Source organism: Miniopterus natalensis, chromosome 15 (assembly GCF_054644295.1).
Source record: "Miniopterus natalensis isolate mMinNat1 chromosome 15, mMinNat1.hap1, whole genome shotgun sequence".
Taxonomy (NCBI): domain Eukaryota; kingdom Metazoa; phylum Chordata; class Mammalia; order Chiroptera; family Miniopteridae; genus Miniopterus; species Miniopterus natalensis.
In genome coordinates, this window is record NC_142095.1 from 21,532,314 (window position 1) to 21,551,829 (window position 19,516).

A 19,516-nucleotide genomic window follows, 5' to 3' on the forward strand; every position below is an offset into this window, starting at 1 on the left:
GGGAGAAACGGCTTTAGGCGCCTACAGACAGGGGTTTGAAGGAGCCTTGAAGCTAGTCCAGGGCCACTGGGCCCAGGCTTCTTTCTCAGGGTGACTTCGGGCAGTGGAAATACCCCAAACTTTCCTCTTTCTTCTTCCATCCAGCCCATTTGCCTTAGACAAGGAGGGAGAAAGCTGCCCGGAAAGCAGCAGGCGTCCCACGCCGGGGAGTTTGTGATCTGTCCGGGCTGCTAAGTGCAACAAGGGTGCGCGCGGGCTGCCCTGCTTCCACCGCGCTGGGGTTCGGGGCGCCGGGGTTTTTGTGACGGCGCCGCGGTCCCGGGGGAGGCGCGCGGAGGGCGGCGCGGGCGGGACGGGGCGGGGCGGCGGCGCCGCGCGCACGGCGGCCGCGGAGCGGGGGCGCCGCGCCCACTTCCTCCGCTGCGCCTCGGCGAGGCTCCCGCGCGGCCGGCGGCGCCTCGGGCTGTGGCTGCGGCGCTCCGCGACCCGCGGGGCTGCGGCGAGACCGAGGCGGGGGCGGGCGGGGGCGGGCAGCGGCGGCCGACGCGCCGGAGCCCGCCGCCGGGTCGGCGTCCCGGCTGCCGGCATGGACGCGGCGCTGAAGCGCAGCCTCGCCGAGGAGCCGGCGGAGCTCCTGCCGTCCGCCCGGGACTTGCAGGAGGAGGAGGAGGAGCGGGAGGAGGCGATGGAACAGGAGCTGGAGGAGGAGGAAGAGGTGGACCCCCGGATCCAGGTAGCGCGCGGGGGGCGCCCCGGGCCCCGGCATCCGCGCCCGCAGCCGCCTCGCAGCCCCGGTGCCTGCGAGCTGCGGGCGAGAAGGGAGGGTCTGGAGCTTCGGTTCCGCCGGGTTCGCGGGGAGGCTGCAGTGCCCGCGTGAATGCGGCCTGACTCGACGGCGGGGATCCCCCCCGGCCCCACGCAGACTCCGGGCAGGACCCTGGGGGAGCCGCAGCGGGCGCAGCCGTTCAGTGGATGTGCAACAAAGGGAAAAAGGGGGCGGGGGCGCCATGCGGATATGGGGTCCCCCCGCCGAGCCGCCGGCGCCGCGGGCACTGCCCGGCCTGCGGGCCCGCAGTGGAGGGGCGGCTGCGGTGGGCGTTGTCTGCCCTGCGGCGTGGCTGGCACCCGGGCCGGGCTCTGAGTCCACCTGGCGCAGGTGCCCGGCCTGAGCCTGCCTGCTTTTCATTAATTCATTGTTACCAAACTGAAGGGTTTATTGTCACCGCTGGCTCAGCCTTGCACTTGGCCTCACAGGTTTAAAACGCAGCTTTGCGGTGTTACGAGGTCGAGTGTGAGCAGAAATCAGCAGCAGCTGCTGTGCAGAGCTGACGCGGGAGAAGGCGAGGGGATGGCCTGGCGCCCTGCACCTCCATTTCTAAGGGAGACGATTAAAAAACAATCTCCAAGCCTAGATCCAGGGGTGACAGTTTAACCTCTTCACCCTCCGAGCAAAAAGCACAGGGAATCCTTTCTCCAAGACCCGTTTTTCTACCCTTTCCCTAAATCGTTTTAAAAAATACATTGCTTTTAAGTATGTTTTTCAGTTCCTGGAGCCCTAATTGGTTTTTCAGTGCACAGGTCAATTAAAAGCTCATTTAACTCAGCTGTTTCGATTTCATTGCATTGTTTTTGGCAGATTAGCAAGATAAAGGTGGGAAATGTTGGCATTAGAAATATTATTAATTAAAATCATCAGTTTGAACTACTGCTACCTTGCTTTCTTGACAGGAATTCTATTAACAAGACCCTTTGTTTGCAGAGTAAAATGAGTTAACTTCATGCTGGGTACTTTTACAGAATTTCATTTTGTAACTGTTTATTTAAAGGTATTTTTTGTTTTCTCAGAGCAGTTTTTTAAAAAAAATACCTAGGGCGATTGAATAATTGGCCGTTGGAAAAGAAAAGATTTTCATCTTTATAGAAAAATACTCAGCCACAATGAGTTAATGGCAGAATTCTGCCCTTGATTGAAAACATTTCACTGGGTTTATACTTTTGGCTTGGCCTTGTTTATTTTCTTTTATTGTTTTTTCTGCAAAGTTCTTGCTGTAAGGCAGAAGGCACTGTTTTGATTCGGTCCCTAAACCATTTGTAACAGGTGGGTTTACCCGAAAGATCAAACCTGGAATTTGACCTTCTAAGAAAAGACAAATTCCTGGGACCTTATGACATTTCAAATCCAGATAAAGTTTTCAAAAATGCTGACATTCATTTGCTCATCAAGCCAAGGCTCAAGTATTTTCCTTGAGAATACTGACTCGTCCCTCTTCTCACTAATTGTGCTGGGGTAATTTTGCAGGTATGGGCTGAGTCATACTGGAAACAAAAGACAATCCCTTAAATCTTTGCTCTCCCTCTTTTCTTTGTTAGGGAGAATTGGAGAAGTTAAATCAATCCACTGATGACATCAACCGGCGGGAGACTGAACTTGAGGTACAGAAAGCCAGGTCCCTGTTCTTGTTGAAGTGGTGTCAGTCTCACTGACACCAGAATGGTTAATTTTGTTATAGTAGCTGGAGGGTGATTGCTGGCGTCCCCTCCTCGAAGTTGAGCAATAGCCTGCTGCCTGACAGAATAAAGTACACCACTGAGCCCAGCTTGTGGGTGGAACACATATGGATCCAATTTCACATGTTGTTTTTCATCATGGAAGCTCCGTGAGGCCAAAACCAAGGGCTTTATACACGCGTAAGCCCTAAAGTTAATGTGTCTGTGGAAAAGCTAAAGAATGGAGGGGAAAATGAGCTGAACTCTTTCATGGAGAGAAATAAATGAGCTCACAAAATCTCTTCAATATTTTCGGGCGGTTCCTTACACTGTACTTGGAAACACTGTGTTTCCTCAGACTTAAACCTTTTTTGACTTTCCTGCTCTAATAATTCACCCACTTCTACTTCGCTGCTCATGTCTTTCTTGTCTGCTTGTGTGGAGAATATAATTATCTTAAAGGTAAGGAAAAGCTGTTTAGACTGGGAAGGGCTTTCCTGCTGGGAAGAATCTTGAGAGACTAGAACTGGATTTGAATTTCATGAACATCTTCCAACCTGAGTGTAAACAGATTAGCATTCTTCACGGCTGCCAATTAGACCCCATGCCTTTTCAGTAGTGGTTGGTTTTACCATCCATCAGCAGATTTGAACAACCCCTGCATATATCCCAGAGCCTGTGAATGACTCCGTCAGAGCTGAAGGAATGCAGGGAGCTGTTGGGAGGACCTAGTTCTGTAGCAGGAGAAATAGCAGGGAAGGTCAAGGGAAAGGGCAGGAAACATCTGGTCCCTAAGAGTCAGGGTGCAGGAGATAGGGATATTATCTGCCAGCAGTACCCTGGCAACCTCGATTTCTGACTGCTTACCGTGCCGAGCCCTGCAGGTACCACATCTGGATGTAGGTGTGGGGATTAACAGCTTGTTTTCTGAGCTGTGTGTGAAGGGTTAACACTTCTCTTGCGACTGTAGGTATCTATGAACACTGGCTGCCCTTCTCCCCCAAGTGGATCTGAGTGTTTATTTAAATTCTTTTCACTTAGGATGAATCAAGTCTTTTTGTTGGGCAATTGAAACCTTTCAGAGTCTCAGATTTGTGATACATGAAACAAAACCCAAAGCCCAACCATTTTATAGGGATTTACAAAATGTTTTTACAAGCTTTATCTCATCCCATCCTGTCACAACAGGCTAAAGCCGTGCTGCCCAATATGGGCACGTGCGGCTATTTGAATTTACATTAAATTAATTGAAATGAAATAAGATTAAAAATTCAGTTCCTCAGTCACAGTAGCCACATTTTAAGAGCTCAGTAGCTACTGAGTTGGACAGAACAGAGAACATTTCCACCATTCTAGAAAGTTCTAGTGGACAGCCTGTGCCTGGAGAGTACAGGAGGTGGTGAGTACCTCTTCAGGTGAGGACACGGAGGCCCAGTGTCCTCTCGGTTCAGTGACATTGTGGAGCCAGGTCATTTTCCATATCCCCTCCAGCTCTCATATTCTACCATCCCAAGTATGAATAGACAAGTTGGAAATAGTGTTTATTTTTTTCAAAGGACTGATTGATTCATTCATTCATCAAATATTTGTATGCCTATGCTATGCTGGCCACTGTTCTGGTAGTGCTTACTTACCTTCTGGGGGTAAAATTGTTTTCATCTGTTAAACTCTTTTTAGCCCCGATTTCCGAATCCTTTTTCTGAATACACTTAGGTATTTATGTGTCACAGGAAGCCATGGGACAGGTGTTTCCTGCCTTGCTCTGGAGTGCGCTTGGCAGCGGTGAAGAGAGGTGGTCAGAGCTGGCCTGTGTCGCTGGCTGACCTTTTCATGGTATTATTATAACCAAGAGAGACTCAGAAATATAACGCAAGCTACACAAGCAATTAAAACTTCCCTAGTAGCCATATTAAAAAGTAAAAAGAAACAGCTGGAGTTAATTTTGATCTATTTCGTTGGACTCAGAATGTTCCAGATAGTATAATTTTAACATGGGATCAATATTAAAAGCCTTGATATATTCTACAGTTATTTTTATGTGAACTCTTCAAAATCGTGCATATTTTACACCTAGAGCACATCTCAGTCTGGACAGGCCACTCAGCAGCTACATGTGGCACCAGGCAGCCCAGGTCCAATAGGTGCTTCCTGTCAGTCTCCCAAAGGGGCAGAGGGATTTCATGCTCAGTGCGGGGCTCTCTGGACACTTGTCATGCTCCCGGAGCCCGGAGGAGATCATGGTGTCGCTGTGTGTCTGTGGTGGGCTGTTCTCTCCTTCAGTCAAGCCCTGGGCACCAGCCTTGCGTCAGGCACCTTTTTGGGCCACTGCAGACACTTGGGTGAACAAGACAAAGGTCTTGCCCTTGCGAGTTTACATTTTGGTTGAGGGTGAGGAGTAGAGAGGTGGCTGATAATTACCGATTGTAATAACTACAGTAAAAGAGGGATGCGACAGGCTGTAAGAGAGGAGTCACTGGGAGATGGCTGAGCAGAAGCCTGCAGAACTCAAGTCCATGTGCAAAGTGTAGCAGATGGCATGCACAGCGGGGGTGGCAGAGGGGTGTGTGCCAGAGGATGTGGGACAGGAAGCAGAGCTTTTGATATACGGTTGATTCTCATTATTTGTGGTAGTTGTTTTCTGTAAAGTCACGGTGAAGACTGAATTAGTGAATCCTGAACCATGCTCCCAGGACCCTAACCCACATTAGGTTCCTGCAGCCTCTAGTCATGTTTTTGACAACGGAGCAATGCATAATTTTGTTTTATGTGTGCTTCTGTTTAAAGACACCTTATTTAATATCTGTCGTTGACTCATTAATGTTGAACTCATGGGCAACAGCACAAAGACTCATGCCTGATTGAAGCCTGTTTAACACACGAGCTCTCTGTAAGACCCGTCACACGGAACAGCTCTTCAGCACTAGGGCTTGGCCATTTTGAACAGCAGAATCCCCAACAAAAAGCACGCAGTGCAAAAAACGTGGCACTAAATGGACTGGGTAAAGGACACTTGTTTACAGTATGAGAGCTGAAACCAGAAGGCGGAGGGCCTCTTTGCTTGACCTCGTCTGGGAGCATGTGCACTGGGTTACTCAATTGTTTTGCCACTCTGTGCATGCCCACAAATGACTGTAGAAGCCCCATGGGTGTTGATTTGGAGTTATGAGTAAATTTTAATGAGTGTGGAATCTGCAAATAATGAGGATTGATGGAAATAATTTCAAAGCCTCTAGAGGAGGGTCTTATGCTGTCCACGTTTCCTTTCCCTTTACTTTTTGTTTATGATCTGGAGTGCCCAGCACCCCTCCTGACTGTCTAAAGGGAACTGGTGACCAGGTATGTGGTGGCTGCTATGTCACTCGCAGAACGTGGCTTGGCCGTCTCTGGGCAGCCGTAGGCCAAGGTGCAGGTCTGGATTCACCTTTATCTCATTCCCTGTCTCAGCTCTTTAAGTCGGAGATTACCAGGAGGCCTCTGGATGCGGGCCACCTGCATGTCATCAGTTGGATATCTGCCTCTTCCTGCAACCTCCCTTTGCCTCTGACCTTGTTTGAGCAGTGCTGTGTCCCCTTTGCACTCTGATTGCTATCTCGAGGGCCAACCTTTTCAAGCTGCTGAAGGGAGTGACCTTTTAACCAGAGAGGCCCTTGGATATAAGCCTGATATTTCAAGTTAAGAAAGTAAATGTATTTTCCCACAGACCCATCCTTGAGTATTTATTGAGCACCTACAATGTGCTAAGGGCGGTTTTAGGTGATGGGGAGAAGAGAATGTCCCGACGCTTACATTACGGAAGCGGAGGACATGCACTTAACACTGAACGTCATGGTAGTTACGTGGTGATGAGTGCTAAGGAGGAAAACAAGTCAGGAAGGGGCCTCGGCAGTGTGGGTGTTTGTGGGAGAGGGGAGAGGTACAGTGTTATATATGGTGGGTGGGGAAGACTTCCTCAAAGGCAGGTATGGAGAGAGCGCCTCCGGGGCGTGTGAGGAAGAGCATTCCAGCCAGAGGGAATGGCCAGTGCTAAGCTGGAGGTGCAGGCTGGCTGAGGACCGGGCAAGGGGCAACCAGTTTGCTGGGGGTGGGCTGAGCGGTGGACAGAAGAGGAGAGTCGGGGAGAACTGGGCCATTCAGGTGAGGCCATGCGGGGAAGTGTGCTGAGGAGGCAGGGGAGGGAGAGGAGGAGGAAGATGAGGAGGGACACAGGGTGGACACAGGCCTAGCTGCCCACATACAGCTTTTCTGGCTCCCACTGATCAAAAGCTGCCTCTTCCAGCCTGCCCTTCTCCCGGGGGGCAGAGCAGTGAGTGGCAAATGTTCATGCTCTGTCCCTCACTGTTTGGGTGGGGACGGTTGGAGAAGCATTTGATTCTAGACATCTGTGTTCCCCAAACGTGCAGAAGGCCTGCACCCAGAACCTGCTCCCCCCCTCCACCAGAACCAGCAAATGTTTTCTCTTAAAAATAAAGTTTGAGCTTGGAAACTCAGGGGTGGGAGAGGAAAGGGAGGGGTGAATTGGAAGCAGTTGCACTTGTAAGAATTTATCCTAAGGGAATAATTTAATGTTCATTGCAGCATTGTTTAAAAATGTTGGGAAATTAGCTCTGGGCGGTGCGACTTGGTTGAGCATTGTCCTGTGCTCCAAAAGGTTGCTGGTTTGATCCCCGGTCAGGGCACATGCCTCTGCTGCAGGCTTGATCCCCTGTAGGGGGCGTGCAGGAGGCAGCTGATCCATGTTTCGCTCTCACATCAGTGTTTCTCTTTCTTTCCCTTTCCCTTCCTCTCTCTAAAAATCAATAAGAAAGTTAGGGGAAGAGAGAAATTCTTTCTTGAAAGAATAGTGTTGACACATCTTAGCACTTTACCCTTCAAGACCCATGTGGTGTGGTATGTACATGGTGTGTGTGTGTGTTGTTTGTGGGTGGTGTGTATGGGTTGTGTGATGTGTGAGGCTGGTGTGGGAGTGTATTGGGTGTGTGCTGTGCATGAGAGTGTCTGTTGTGCATGATGAATATGGTTTGTGTGTGAGGCGTATTGTGTATGTGTGGGGTGTGTGGTATATGTGGTGTGTATGTGATGTGTGTGGTGTGTGGTGTGCACTTGGGGAAGGCCCTATAAGACTTCAGTTGTGTTTTGGTGAAAGTACTAGAGAATATTTGAAGTGATAAATGGATGAGGGAAAGTGAGAAATAACTGTTCCTTGAAACTGGCACCAAGTTCCAGGCCTGTGGCAGGCTGCCCAGTCCAGGCTGGACGGGGCCCTGACCTCTGTACTCAGGTGAGATCTGGTTCAAGTAAACATTGGCCTAGAGGCATTCATGTCACAAACACACAGCCTGTCCTGTAGACTGAGTCCTGTGTGGGTCCCTCAACTAAACCCCTGCCCTGGACGAGCTCACCCACTCCTGGCTTCGAGCATGTACTTATGGAGTGAGAGGCCTGTGCGGGCCCTTCTGGAAGCCAGGGGGTACTTTGTGGAATAGGAGGCATCAGAGTTGAGGCCTGAAGACCCAGGTCATTTGGGAGGGTCCGTTAACATCCTGAGTAGCCTAGAAGTGGGGAGAGAGAGCTGACAGTATAGACATCACCCGCAGCTTGATCAGTGTTGTTATGATTCTGGCCATTGGCTGATGGTAAAGACAGACATACCTGAGGTCTTTGGTGGGTGCCTCTGTGACCCAAGCGGGGGCTGCTGGGGCTGTCTTCACAGCCCTGACCTGAAGTGTGGCCATCAGAAAGGTAAGTCTTTGGGCCTTCTGCTTCAGTGACAGTCCCCCCACACCACTGCTGGGATGCCAAGGGACACTAACTTTTGACCCAGCAATTGTACTTGTAAGAATTTATCCTAAGGGAATAATTTAATGTTCATTGCAGCATTGTTTAAAAATGTTGGGAAATTAGCTCTGGGCGGTGCGACTTGGTTGAGCATTGTCCTGTGCTCCAAAAGGTTGCTGGTTTGATCCCCGGTCAGGGCACATGCCTCTGCTGCAGGCTCGATCCCCTGCAGGGGTGTGCAGGAGGCAGCCGATCCATGTTTCGCTCTCACATCAGTGTTTCTCTTTCTTTCCCTTTCCCTTCCTCTCTCTAAAAATCAATAAGAAATCTTTTTTTAAAATGTTGGGAAATTATAAATCTGCATGACTATCAATAGGGGGATTGGTTAAATAAGCGAATACAGTGCACACCCCATCGTTGATAGAATCTAGGCCTTAAAATGATGACGCAGCCTGTTAATAACATAGAAGGACATCTAAATGGGAAAAAGCAGGTTCCAGAAGAGCAAGTAGTCTGGTGCGAATCTTCCTTGAACTATGTCTGTGTGCATAAAAGTGCCTGGAAAAGATTACACACCAGTTATACCTGAGGTGAAATGAGTGATATTTGTTGTCTCTATATTTTCTGAATTATTTGCGTAGAATTTGTACTACTTTATAGTCAGGGAAAACAAACCAACCCCAAAGCCATGGGGAAGGGGTAGGTGGAGGGTCTTGGCATCAGGTAACATAGGGCGGTGTTGGGTTAGAATGTGAGGTCTGCTGACTTTTAGGGGCACTTGGTCCCTTGGAGCCTGGCAAGGACCACACACAGCCTCAGCATGACAGGAACTTGTTAGAATTAGACCATCCTTGGCCCCACCCAGAATCAGAATCTCTGGGGTGTGGGGCCTGGAGGCTGTCTTAACCTGCACTCCCTGTCTCATGCCCTTGCTAGCACCCTTACCCGCCTCTGGTGTATGTTCCTCAGGCTGTATTATGGTCATTCGTTTACGTGTCTGGCTCCCCTACAAGATCTGGCTCCTGGAGGGAGGGGCTCAGCCTCCCCATCTTTTGTCCACAGCATCTCATGCAGCGTCTGCGCACAGGGGTACAGTGAGTGTCAGAATTAACGGATGTCAGTTTTTGCTTAGAATTAAGAGCCCTTGTGGACTTGGTGTTTTCATCCTGAAAAACAGACGGGTCCCTCTTCTCCAGTGCTGGCTCTGAAATTGCATTAGTCCCCAGGCTGTTGTCAGGCAGGGCCATCCCTGGGCACAATTGTGAGATTTAGAAAGTACCACCTGTGTCCTTCCCCTCCTCAGAGTCCCGCACTTAGGGAGGCCTTAGCTCATGAAGGTCTAAGATTCTGCCCTGCTTGGAGAAGTTGGCATTTTAAGAGTGGTCTTTCACATTGAGAAAGGATGGCATGTGTGAATATGGACCAGTGGTCATGATCAATTTAGTGGAAGAAAGATTAGGCAATACAAATATAGAGTGTACGTTAAACTCTGTGTAGAGAATATATAAAACCATGTATACAGTAAGAATATGTGCCTCTGAGAAACCAGAGGTCTAGAACACAGTGATTCATAGTGTGGTCCACAGACAGTGAACTGCTTGTTACCAGTTAAGGTGAAATACATTGAGAGTAAGAGTTTAGAAACTTAAAAATATAAGTGACATTGCTGGGTGATCCGAGTGGCATTTCACTTTTCTAGTTGATTTTTATATATTCTACAGAAGTGTTAATTCACAGTGGGTTGGGGTTGGGGGACACTCATTTCCACATAGTTTGAGAAGCATGGCTCTGGGAAAATGTACCCTCAGATGTTACTAGTGGTAGTTGCTAGTTGCTAACAATGCTGGCGATTTTTATTTTTCAGTTCTTGACGTTTTCTAAATTATTTACAATGACAGTATTTTATCACATTCATAGGCAGGGAATGGGGGTGGAGAGAATGAAGCATTTTCATAAAAAGATGTCTTTATGAGTCAAATAAATGAATTTCTATGAAAGGAATTTTAGGAACTATGAAGGCTGGTGGGAAAAAATTTTCAGATTGGTAGTCTCTGCCTTAATTGTAGCTAAATCCTCATGTTGGTGGGCTTGCCGAGTGAATTACCCTATTGTCAAGCTCTCATTGTGGTAATTCATGGAGGGATGAAAAGTGCCTTAAAGGCATTTTAGGATTGTCTGCAGCCAAGAAACCCTCATTTATGAAATACAAAAAAAATCACCAAGATATAATAGTGAAAACATTTCAAATATTAAGAATATTTAGATATTCAAACTCGGTTACTATGTGAGTTTGAGTATTTGCGTCATTTCTAAATGGATAGACTTGGCATATACAGGCTGTTTTGCACTCATTCACTTGTAAGCACATTAACAAAATGTTATTAGTATGGGCTGTTGAGTAGAACATAGAAATAACTATCTGATATCTAATATTGACTCTGCTGCCTTAAAAAAATCAATGTGTCTTCCTTTTAAACTATGAAGGCCAATGAGATAATACACAGACTTTCCTGGCCCCTTGGCTGGAACCCATCCTAGGAACACAGACTCTTGTTGTTGTAGTCAAGCAAACTTTTGTGCAGTGACACATGACTGCCCCTAGGCATATCAAAGATGCCTTCCCTCTTCCTGAGGTGTCCCCTCATCAAAAGGAGATTGGCTGTGGGGCCGATGGGTTTGTTGCTGTCCCAGTGGTTGATAGAATCTTCAAACTGACCAGGCAGCAAAGAGCTGTAGTCCCTATGTTCTTTTTCATTTTATTTTATTAAAAAAATTTTTTTATAGAATTTATCAGGGTGACTTTGTTTAATAAACTTATATAGGTTTCAGGTGTACAGTTCTGTAGTACATCATCTGTATATTGTGTCGTGTGCTCGCCACCCAAGTCAGGTCTCCTCCCATCACCATTTCTCCCCCCTTCACTCTCTCCTACCTCCCCCACCCCCTTTCCCTCTGGTAATCACCACACTGTTGTCTGTGTCTATGAGGTTTTGTGTTTTTTGTGTTTTTTTTTTTATCCCTTTTTCACCCAGCCCTTCAACCCACCTCCCCTCTCACAGCTGTCAGTCTGTTTTCTGTATCTATGAGTCTGTTTCTGTTTTGTTTGTTCATTAGATGCCCCATATAAATGAAATCATACAGGAATTGTCTCTGTCGGACTGGCTGGTTTGACGTAGCACGATGCTCTCTAGGTCCATCCATGCTGCTGCAAGAGATTCCCTTCTTTTTTGATGGCCGAGTAGCATTCCATTGTGTCAACGTGCCACCGCCTTTGGACCCGCTCACCCACCGATGGGCACTTGGGCTGCTTGAGCTTCTGTCTTTCCTTCTGAGCGTTTATGCAGGGACCTTCAACGTAGCAGTGTGTGTGTGTGTGTGTGGGGGGGGGCTGGCTCAGTTACACATCTGTTGACCCCCATCCTTTGGCAGGCATCCCAGTTATCTTTGCCCAGCCCTTCTCTTTGAGAGTTACTTCATCTGCCTATGGCCACATAGATGTTTCCACACTAAAGGACTGTCGCTTTTATGCGAAGCATCCTAACCAAGGGTTTCGCGTTCATTCGCAAAGCAGCTCTTAGAGAGTTCAGAGAACCAGCCTCTTTCATTTCCTTAAAGGAAGGTGGAAAAGTTTTGTTCTATTCTTGCCTGATTTTTTTCCTTTGCTGTGTTTTGCTGGCTTATCTGAGAGATATTATTAATGTTTGCTGTGACAGAAAGAAACTGCTAGAGGGGAGACAATGAGAGGAACATCCGCTGTTTATTGTCACTGTAGCCAAGCCCACTTAGGAGAAACTCTTTCAGTGTTTGGCATCAGACTCAACCAAAGCGTGATGCGTGAGGCTTGGTTGCCTTCATCCACGCTACCCTCTGTTGGCAGCATCGCAAAAGGATTCAGCTTCATCCTGATAGCTTAGAAGTCTGCAGATTTGAGGTTCTCTTTTTTCCCTGGTTTTCGGTTCTATTGGAAGAAGAGATGAAATGGATATTTTCTTTCCTCTTTGTTCTGGTTACTATTTCTATCTAACAGATTACACGAGAACTTCATGACTTAAAACCACTGCCTTATTTTGTCCATGATTTGTGGGGCAGGAATTTGGAGAGGGCTCAGCTGGGCGGTTCTTGCTTGAGGGGGTCTCTGATGCAGTTGGGGTCCGATGTCAGCTGGGGCTGTGGTCATCTGAAGACTCGACTGGACTGGACATCCGAGGAGGCCCATGTCTGTGTCTGGCAGTGGACGCTGGCTCTTCGTTGGCAACTCAGCTGGGGTTGTCATCTAGACTGCTTACGTCTGACCTTTCCAGCAGGCAGTCTCAGGCACTCTGACCTCTTTAGGGTGTCTGGCTTCCCCCACTGTGAGCATCCTGACATGACCAGGTGGAAGCATTCTGGTCTTTTCTATCTGAGCCTTGAAAGTCCCATAGCAGCACCTCTGTCGTATTCTATTGGTCCAAGCATCCTGAGCTCACCCAAATTCAAGAGGAGGGGGCATAGACTCCATCTCTTGATGGCCGTAGTGCCAAAGATGTTCGAGCCCCATTTGAAAACTGCCACACTCATGGTGGTGATATAGGCACAGTGACTCGTTTTGAGGCCTGCCGGACATCTGTTTGCATTCGCTTCATAAACAACCACATTTCACAGTGCCCTTTCGAGTTGCTTTAATGGTTAACCAGCCAGCAAAGCAAGGACTTTGGTTAGTACTCCCAGTAACCCTAAAACCAGTAACAATAAAAAAAAGCAAGAGGGAGCGGTGTTTAGCAGAGCCGCAGATTGTGTGATAGGGAATTCTTTACCGCTTTGCCCACTTCTTAAACATTTTGTCTTAGAGAAAATGATGCCAGGGCTTTAATGCTTATTAGGAAAAATTAGTGGAACCCAGAGCCAAAAGTACAGTAGCTAGGCAGATACTTTGTAAATTCAGGGGGAAGGTTCTGAAGCTCTTTGGGCAGCTCTTGACATGCTACTTTCTCTCCCTGCCACTGGTTTTGCCAGCATCTCCACTGGGGAAGTAGAATCTTGGTATTACATGCATTTACTAGAAATTGCATCTACTCCCTAGGTTGGAACTTGTTAAAGCAAACCACACTTTAATGCTATGAAATGTGGAGGTCAACAACAAAAGTAGGAAAACTTATGGTGGAACTGATAGAGGCTTAAATTACAAAGCATGTGGTGGTAGAAAACATGGCCTTTGAGTTCAGGAGAGCTGGGTTTGAATTCTCCCCTCCTTAGTCAGCTGTGCAGTCATGGCATGTGTTTAGCTTTTCTGGGTTGTAATTTACTTCTCTCTAAAATGGTGAGGGCAATACCTATCTTGCAGTGCTGTTAAGGATTATATAAGGTGATGTTTGAAAAGTGCCGGGCACGTAACCTAGCGTAGAATGTTTAACAAAAGTTGGTCCTTTCCTTTCTGCCCTTTTCTCTTTATTGAATAATGGCTCCTACATAAAAATCACTATTTATCGATAGCTTATTATATGCTAAGCATTGTGCTCAGTTCTCACAACAGCTCTTGAGGACACTGATGAGAAACGGAGGCACTGAAAGATTGAATTGGTTCTCTCAGGTCACATGGCCAATGGGTGGGGAGCCAAGATTTGAACCCAGGATCTGAGGCTGGAGCCCATGTCCTTAGGTAGTTTTGGGATTTGTGTATATTCTGAAGTCTTCATTGAGGGGGTGAGATAAAAGAATGCTGGTCTAGGATTTAGGGGACCAGGCTTTCAATCTTTGCCCTGACACTCACCAAGTATACATCCTTGGAAGAGGAGCTTTACCTACTTCAGTTATTTACTCTGTGCAGTGGTGAGCATCTGAGCTGAGGGGCAAAGCCTTTTCTAGTCCTGATATTGTATGACTGAGATTTTTATTTTAATCCAGCCTCATGCTGAATGAATTATGAATCATCCTTAGTCCTGATGATACAGAAAATACAAAAGGTCTTAGGTCAATCTATGCTGCAGTTACTACTTAAAATTGTACTTTTAGTGAAGCAATGCTTGCACATAGTTTCTTTTTTAAAGAAGCCCTGGAAAAGTTTTAATGAAAAATGAAAGTTCTCTGCCTAATTTCTTCCCACCCCCAGTTCTACTCCAGGAAGCAACCACTTTTAACATTTTTAGATGTTCCTTCTGATCATTTCTTTCATGTTTCTAAAGTTATATAGCAAAGGATTTTGACTTTGGATTTTTTGCTTCCTGTGCCCTCCTTTCTCTCCATTCTGATTAGCTGCAGTCAGGAGGAAGGTTATCCAAAAGCCAGCAGGAGCCAGCAGCCAGCTTGCCTGGAATGTGGGGGGTGGGTGCGTGCTTCCAGCAGAGGCTGCACTGAATGATCTCTGGAGCTTCTGAGGCTGGACCTCGAACTCTCCATAGTGCCCCGATTCTAAAACTCACATCAGTTATGAAATGGACCTTGTACTGCATAACAGCTTGGGTGGTGGTTGAAACATTACCCCAGTAAATGTGCAAATAAATTGTATAATCCATCTAAAGTCTAATTAATGCTTAAGAAGTTTTGGAAAAAAGTAGGTCTCGAAGTTGAGGAAATATGCTTCTTGGTGTAAACATGGAAATCATTCACTGGTGGTTGATCTCAGTAAAAAGCCTGGTTTCAGCTATTCTGCCTCCTCTTACACAAAGAATCCTGTGGGTTTAAAAACATGTTTGGCCATGAATGAAAAAGCATTGCGTCCTGTTAGTCTTTCTAAGCTTAGTGAGAGAGAGAGAGAGAGAGAGAGAGAGGGAGGGAGGGGGAGAGGGAGAGGGAGAGGGAGAGGGAGAGGGAGAGGGAGAGGGAGAGGGAGAGGGAGAGGGGGAGGGAGAGGGGGAGAGTGTGTGTGTGTGTGTGTGTGTGTGTGTGTAGGGTTATGTAACTTGACTCCCCCCTACAGGGCCTCTTAGGACTGACCGTTGTGCCTGAAGGTTTAAAGGGTTTATGGGTTTTTTCCTTTGTGGTGCTTTGGACCTTTGTCTATTTAAAAATGTGTGTGGGGGGTGTGTATAAAATGTGTGTGTGTATATACATAAATATTGGTTACATTTCATTCTGGTGGCTCATTCCTATGTAACATCAACATCAACAGAAAAGGTGACTGAAAAATGATTCTTCCAAATTGACATTCTACAAAAGAACTGGTTCATATTCAAAAATATCAAGGTCATGAAAGGCAGAGACTAAAGAGCTGTTTCAGATTCAAGGGGACGAGAGAGAGATGGCAGCTAAATGCAAGGTGCAAATCCTGGGTTGGATCCTGGACCCCTAAACAGTTTTTCCCCTTTTATTAAAAAAGACATTAGTGGGACAGTTGACAAGTTGAATAAAGTCATAGCTCAGATTAATAGCCTTGTGTCAGTGTAAATTTCTGATTTAGATTCTCGTACTCTGGTGATATAAGAGGATGTCCATATCTTTAGGAAGTATGCACTGAAGTATTTCAGGGTAAACATGTCTGCATTTTACCCTCATTTTTTTCCAAATCTGAAATTATCTTAAATTAAAAAAATTTTTTTTAAAGTCTTTTTTTTCATTCCCTGATCTGCCAACTGTCTTAATTTAGCCTCCAAATGGCAGTGCCTGCCCTTGGCTATGGAATTTTGACACTGGCCATCGCTTCAAAGAGAGCCGCGGGGTCCAGCCAGGCGGCACCGCTGTGGTGGGCTGCGGCGTCCTGGGGCCTGGGCCTGGGCGCTCACATGCTTGTCTGGAAATACTCTACCGTCAAATCAGAGTTCGAAACCCGAGAGCCCTTCTGCCTAGGAGGAATTCAGTTCCACTTAGGCCAAAAAAAAGCTCCAAGACCTTTGTTAACCTCAGAAAAGGGAAACTTACAGCAGGAACCACTGTTGACTGCCATCTTTTATTACTTTCTTTTTTTTCCTCTTGGTGGAAGGAACCCCTTGTTGGGTCACACCAAGATGGACTGTGTGGTGTTGTGGAAAGAGGAAACAGCATCTGGCCTTGTCACCAAGTCTGTCGAGTTGCACAGGGGCTTCCCCTGGGTATAGAGCTGGGATTGGAACCCCCAATACTTTGTCCCACCACCACTCAAATAGTTTAAATAAAAGGGGGGATTGTCTGTAAGGTTAAAGGAGCCTTTCGTGGAACCCAAGGGAGGGAAGCATCACTTGGCTTTAAGCATAGAGAGACTACACGTCCCAGTTGCCTCAGGAGTCTTGGTTTAAGCCTGTTGTCCAAGCATAATTATTAATAGGGCCCCTCCTCCCTCTTGAAAGTGCCGTGGTTTGATTGATAAGGTACATGTCTGTCTAATTGCAGGATTGGAGTCAGGAACCCAGGTGGTCTCCCCTCCTCTGCTGCCTCCTGGTGTTCTCTCCTTTGCTTTCTTCCCATTCTCTGTCATCTCTGTCATCTCTGTCTCTGCCTCTCCCTCCCCTGGGCTCCTCCGTTCTGATCCCTGAGGGAGTGTCTGGTTTGAGAGACATGGCTGCAAGGTTCTGCCTGACCCGTGGAGGACGGTCCCCACAGAAGGAGGTGGTGGCTTTGGCGAACAGCCCAAGAGGCCTCTGCTCCTGGACCTGGGGCTGGAGGTGGAAAATAAAAGGAGTCAGAAGGGAGGGGCCTTAGGTGCCTGGTCTCCAACAGGGATTCTGACTTCTCCTGTTTTGAAGGGCCTGGTATTTTCCTACCCCCTTTTTTCTTTTTCGTGAATGTTTCCAACCCTTTGGAGCTGTTTTAATCAGGGCCTTCTGGTTGGATGAACGTCGCTGATGTGGAATTGGGCTTGTGCAGTGCCTGGGAGTGTGGTGGCCCTTGGTGGGCCGGCTCCAGCTCCCTGGTGGTCTCCTGCCCTCACCCCTCCTCCGCCTCTGCTTCCTCCTGGCTCTGCACCCCTCCAGCGCGGCTCACTTGGCTTTGGCTCTTCCCTGGTGCATTCTTTCCGATGCTGCCTCTGCTGCAGGATTCCTGAAGGTGGAAGTGAACTGCGCCGGCTCCCCTTCCCGCAGGCCTGGGAGAGCCGCCGTGTGGGAGCTGGGGCGAGGGAGGAAAACCTGGACAGAGCCGAGGAGAGGAGGCAGCTGGAAGACCCGGGAGCACTGGTGAGCTTGCAGTGCAACAGCAAAGCGAAAGCCAGGGTCTAGGAGCTAGACCTGTGCTGCCCAGCATGGCAACCACTAGCCACATGTGGCTATGTAAATTTACTTTAAGAGATTAAAATTTAATAAAAAATGTGGTTGTTTGCATTAGTCACATTTCAAGTTTTCGTGTGACCACGTGTGGCCGGTGGCCTCTGTACTGGACCACACAGGTAGAGAACATCCCTATCACTGTAGAAAGTTCTATCAGACCGGAGAGCACGGGCTCCCTTTTCACCCCAGCACTGTTTAAAGTGGGTTCTTTGTGTGTGTTAGTAGCTACCACAAGTGCTTTTAAAGAATAGATTGGGTGAGTAGAAAGAAAACATGATTTGCAATAAACTTCAGAACATTTCAGGTATCTTAGAACTGGTCAGTAAGTCAGAATGTTTTGTGTAATTCTAGAACGTTCCTCTGACTGGCTTTATGGTCCTAACTAGTCATTCTCCTGTCACTGTCGTAATTTTTGTCTCATTTTGGTTTCTGTATGTACTTACTGTCTATTCCATATTTTCCTTTAAATTGATTGGCATTTTTACTTCTGTTTGCAAAGGAGAATTTGTAACTGTAAGTGGAAAACCGTGAAAAGGAAATGCATTTTTAAAGCAAGAGTTTTATTGAATGAAAGTGCCCAACTCATCCTGGCTCAGCTTGGAGACTATCAGAGCGACGCCGTTTGTTTCCAGTGGATCTGTTGTTTAGCTTATCAAACTGTAGCAGATGCCCTTCTCTGTAGAAGACCCTGAGCCTGGACTAGCCACCCCCTTCTTAAAAAGGAAATTAATGAAGCCAACGCCAAGAAGTGCAGAAGGCGCTAAGAAGACAGGGTAGCACTGGTGAACTGAGGCTTTATAGAAAGATCTGAGAAGGAATAACTGCCTGTTATTGAAAATGCCCAGGTGTTTCTCGGATGAGAAGGGACTGTGAGGGGCGGGTATGGCTTGGTGCCACACAGCAGAGAGAATCCTTTTTGGCCACAGGTCTACTTTTACATTCTTTTTTTTTTTTTTTTTTAAATGTATCTTTATTGATTTCAGAGAGGAAAGGAGAGGGAGAGAGAGAGATAGAAACATCAATGATGAGAGGGTCATTGATCGAGCCCACAACCCGGGCATGTGCCCTGACCGGGAATCGAACCCTAATCGCCTGGATCCTAGGTCGACGCTTAACCACTGAGCCATGCCCAGCCGGGCAACTTTTACATTCTTGTAATCATTGAGTACCTCAGAGAGCTTTTGCTTTTGTGGGCAATACCTATAATATTTGCCATCTAAGACATTAAAATGAAGAAGTTTTAAAAACTTGTATTAATTCACTTAAAGAAAAAATCATAAACCACCCTGGCTGGTGTGGCTCAATTGGTTGAGCACCGAAATGTCGCTGGTTCAATTTCCAATCAGGGGCACATACCCAGGTTGTGGGTTCCATCCCTTGACAACCGAACCAATCCATGTTTCCCTCTCCCGTCAGTGTTTTTCTCTCTCTCCACCCTCCCTTTCTCTCTCTCTAAATAAAATCATACTTAAAAAATAAAAATTAAAAATCGTAAACCTATTACATGTTACCATAATATATTTTATAAAAAAATAGCTATTTCCTCAAAAAAAAAATTCATGACAAGAATGTAATTGTTGATGATTTTTGCAAGTCCTTCTTATGTCTGGCCCAATAGAAGAGCTGGATTTTCATGTCTGCTTCTGTGTTCCATCTCTTGCGATGCCCCATATCAAGGAATCTCTGGAAAACTCCACTGAACACTCATGAGAGAATCAAGGCGAAAAAGGCAAATAAGTCTAACTTGATTATGAAAGTAGACTCCCAGAAAAGGTCTCAGGGACCACTCCCAGCCCATCGTCCCCTGGACCACACTTTGAGAACCACTGGTGAAGTGAAAGGCACATTGGACTGAAAGACTAAAGGTCTGTGCTCCTGTCTGAAGTCTGACATTTGCGTGTGACTTCAGGCCAAGCAGCTCTTGTCCCCCAGGGCTCCAGTTCTTCGATCTGTAGACTGGGAAGGGTCATTCTTGCTGAGCCAGTCTTACGGGTTGTTGTGAGGTACAGATAATGCCTGTGAAATCTGGCTCTCCACACTGAAAACAGTGTATTTATAAATGGCATTACTAAGGATCTTTTGAAGTGTGGTGTCATCTTGAATTT

General features: G+C 47.0%; 1 protein-coding gene across 1 annotated transcript in view; it reads left to right on the forward strand.

The window, feature by feature from the left end:
* Nucleotides 1–544: 544 nt before the first annotated feature.
* SH3BP5 (SH3 domain binding protein 5) overlaps nt 545–19,516 on the forward strand; it is a 57,819-nt gene continuing 38,847 nt past the window's right edge. Inside the window, exons 1-2 of the mRNA XM_087824932.1 lie at nt 545–733; nt 2,371–2,433. Coding sequence (XP_087681058.1) covers nt 587–733; nt 2,371–2,433 — 210 coding nt within the window. The 5' untranslated portion in view covers nt 545–586. The remainder of the gene's footprint in view (nt 734–2,370; nt 2,434–19,516) is intronic.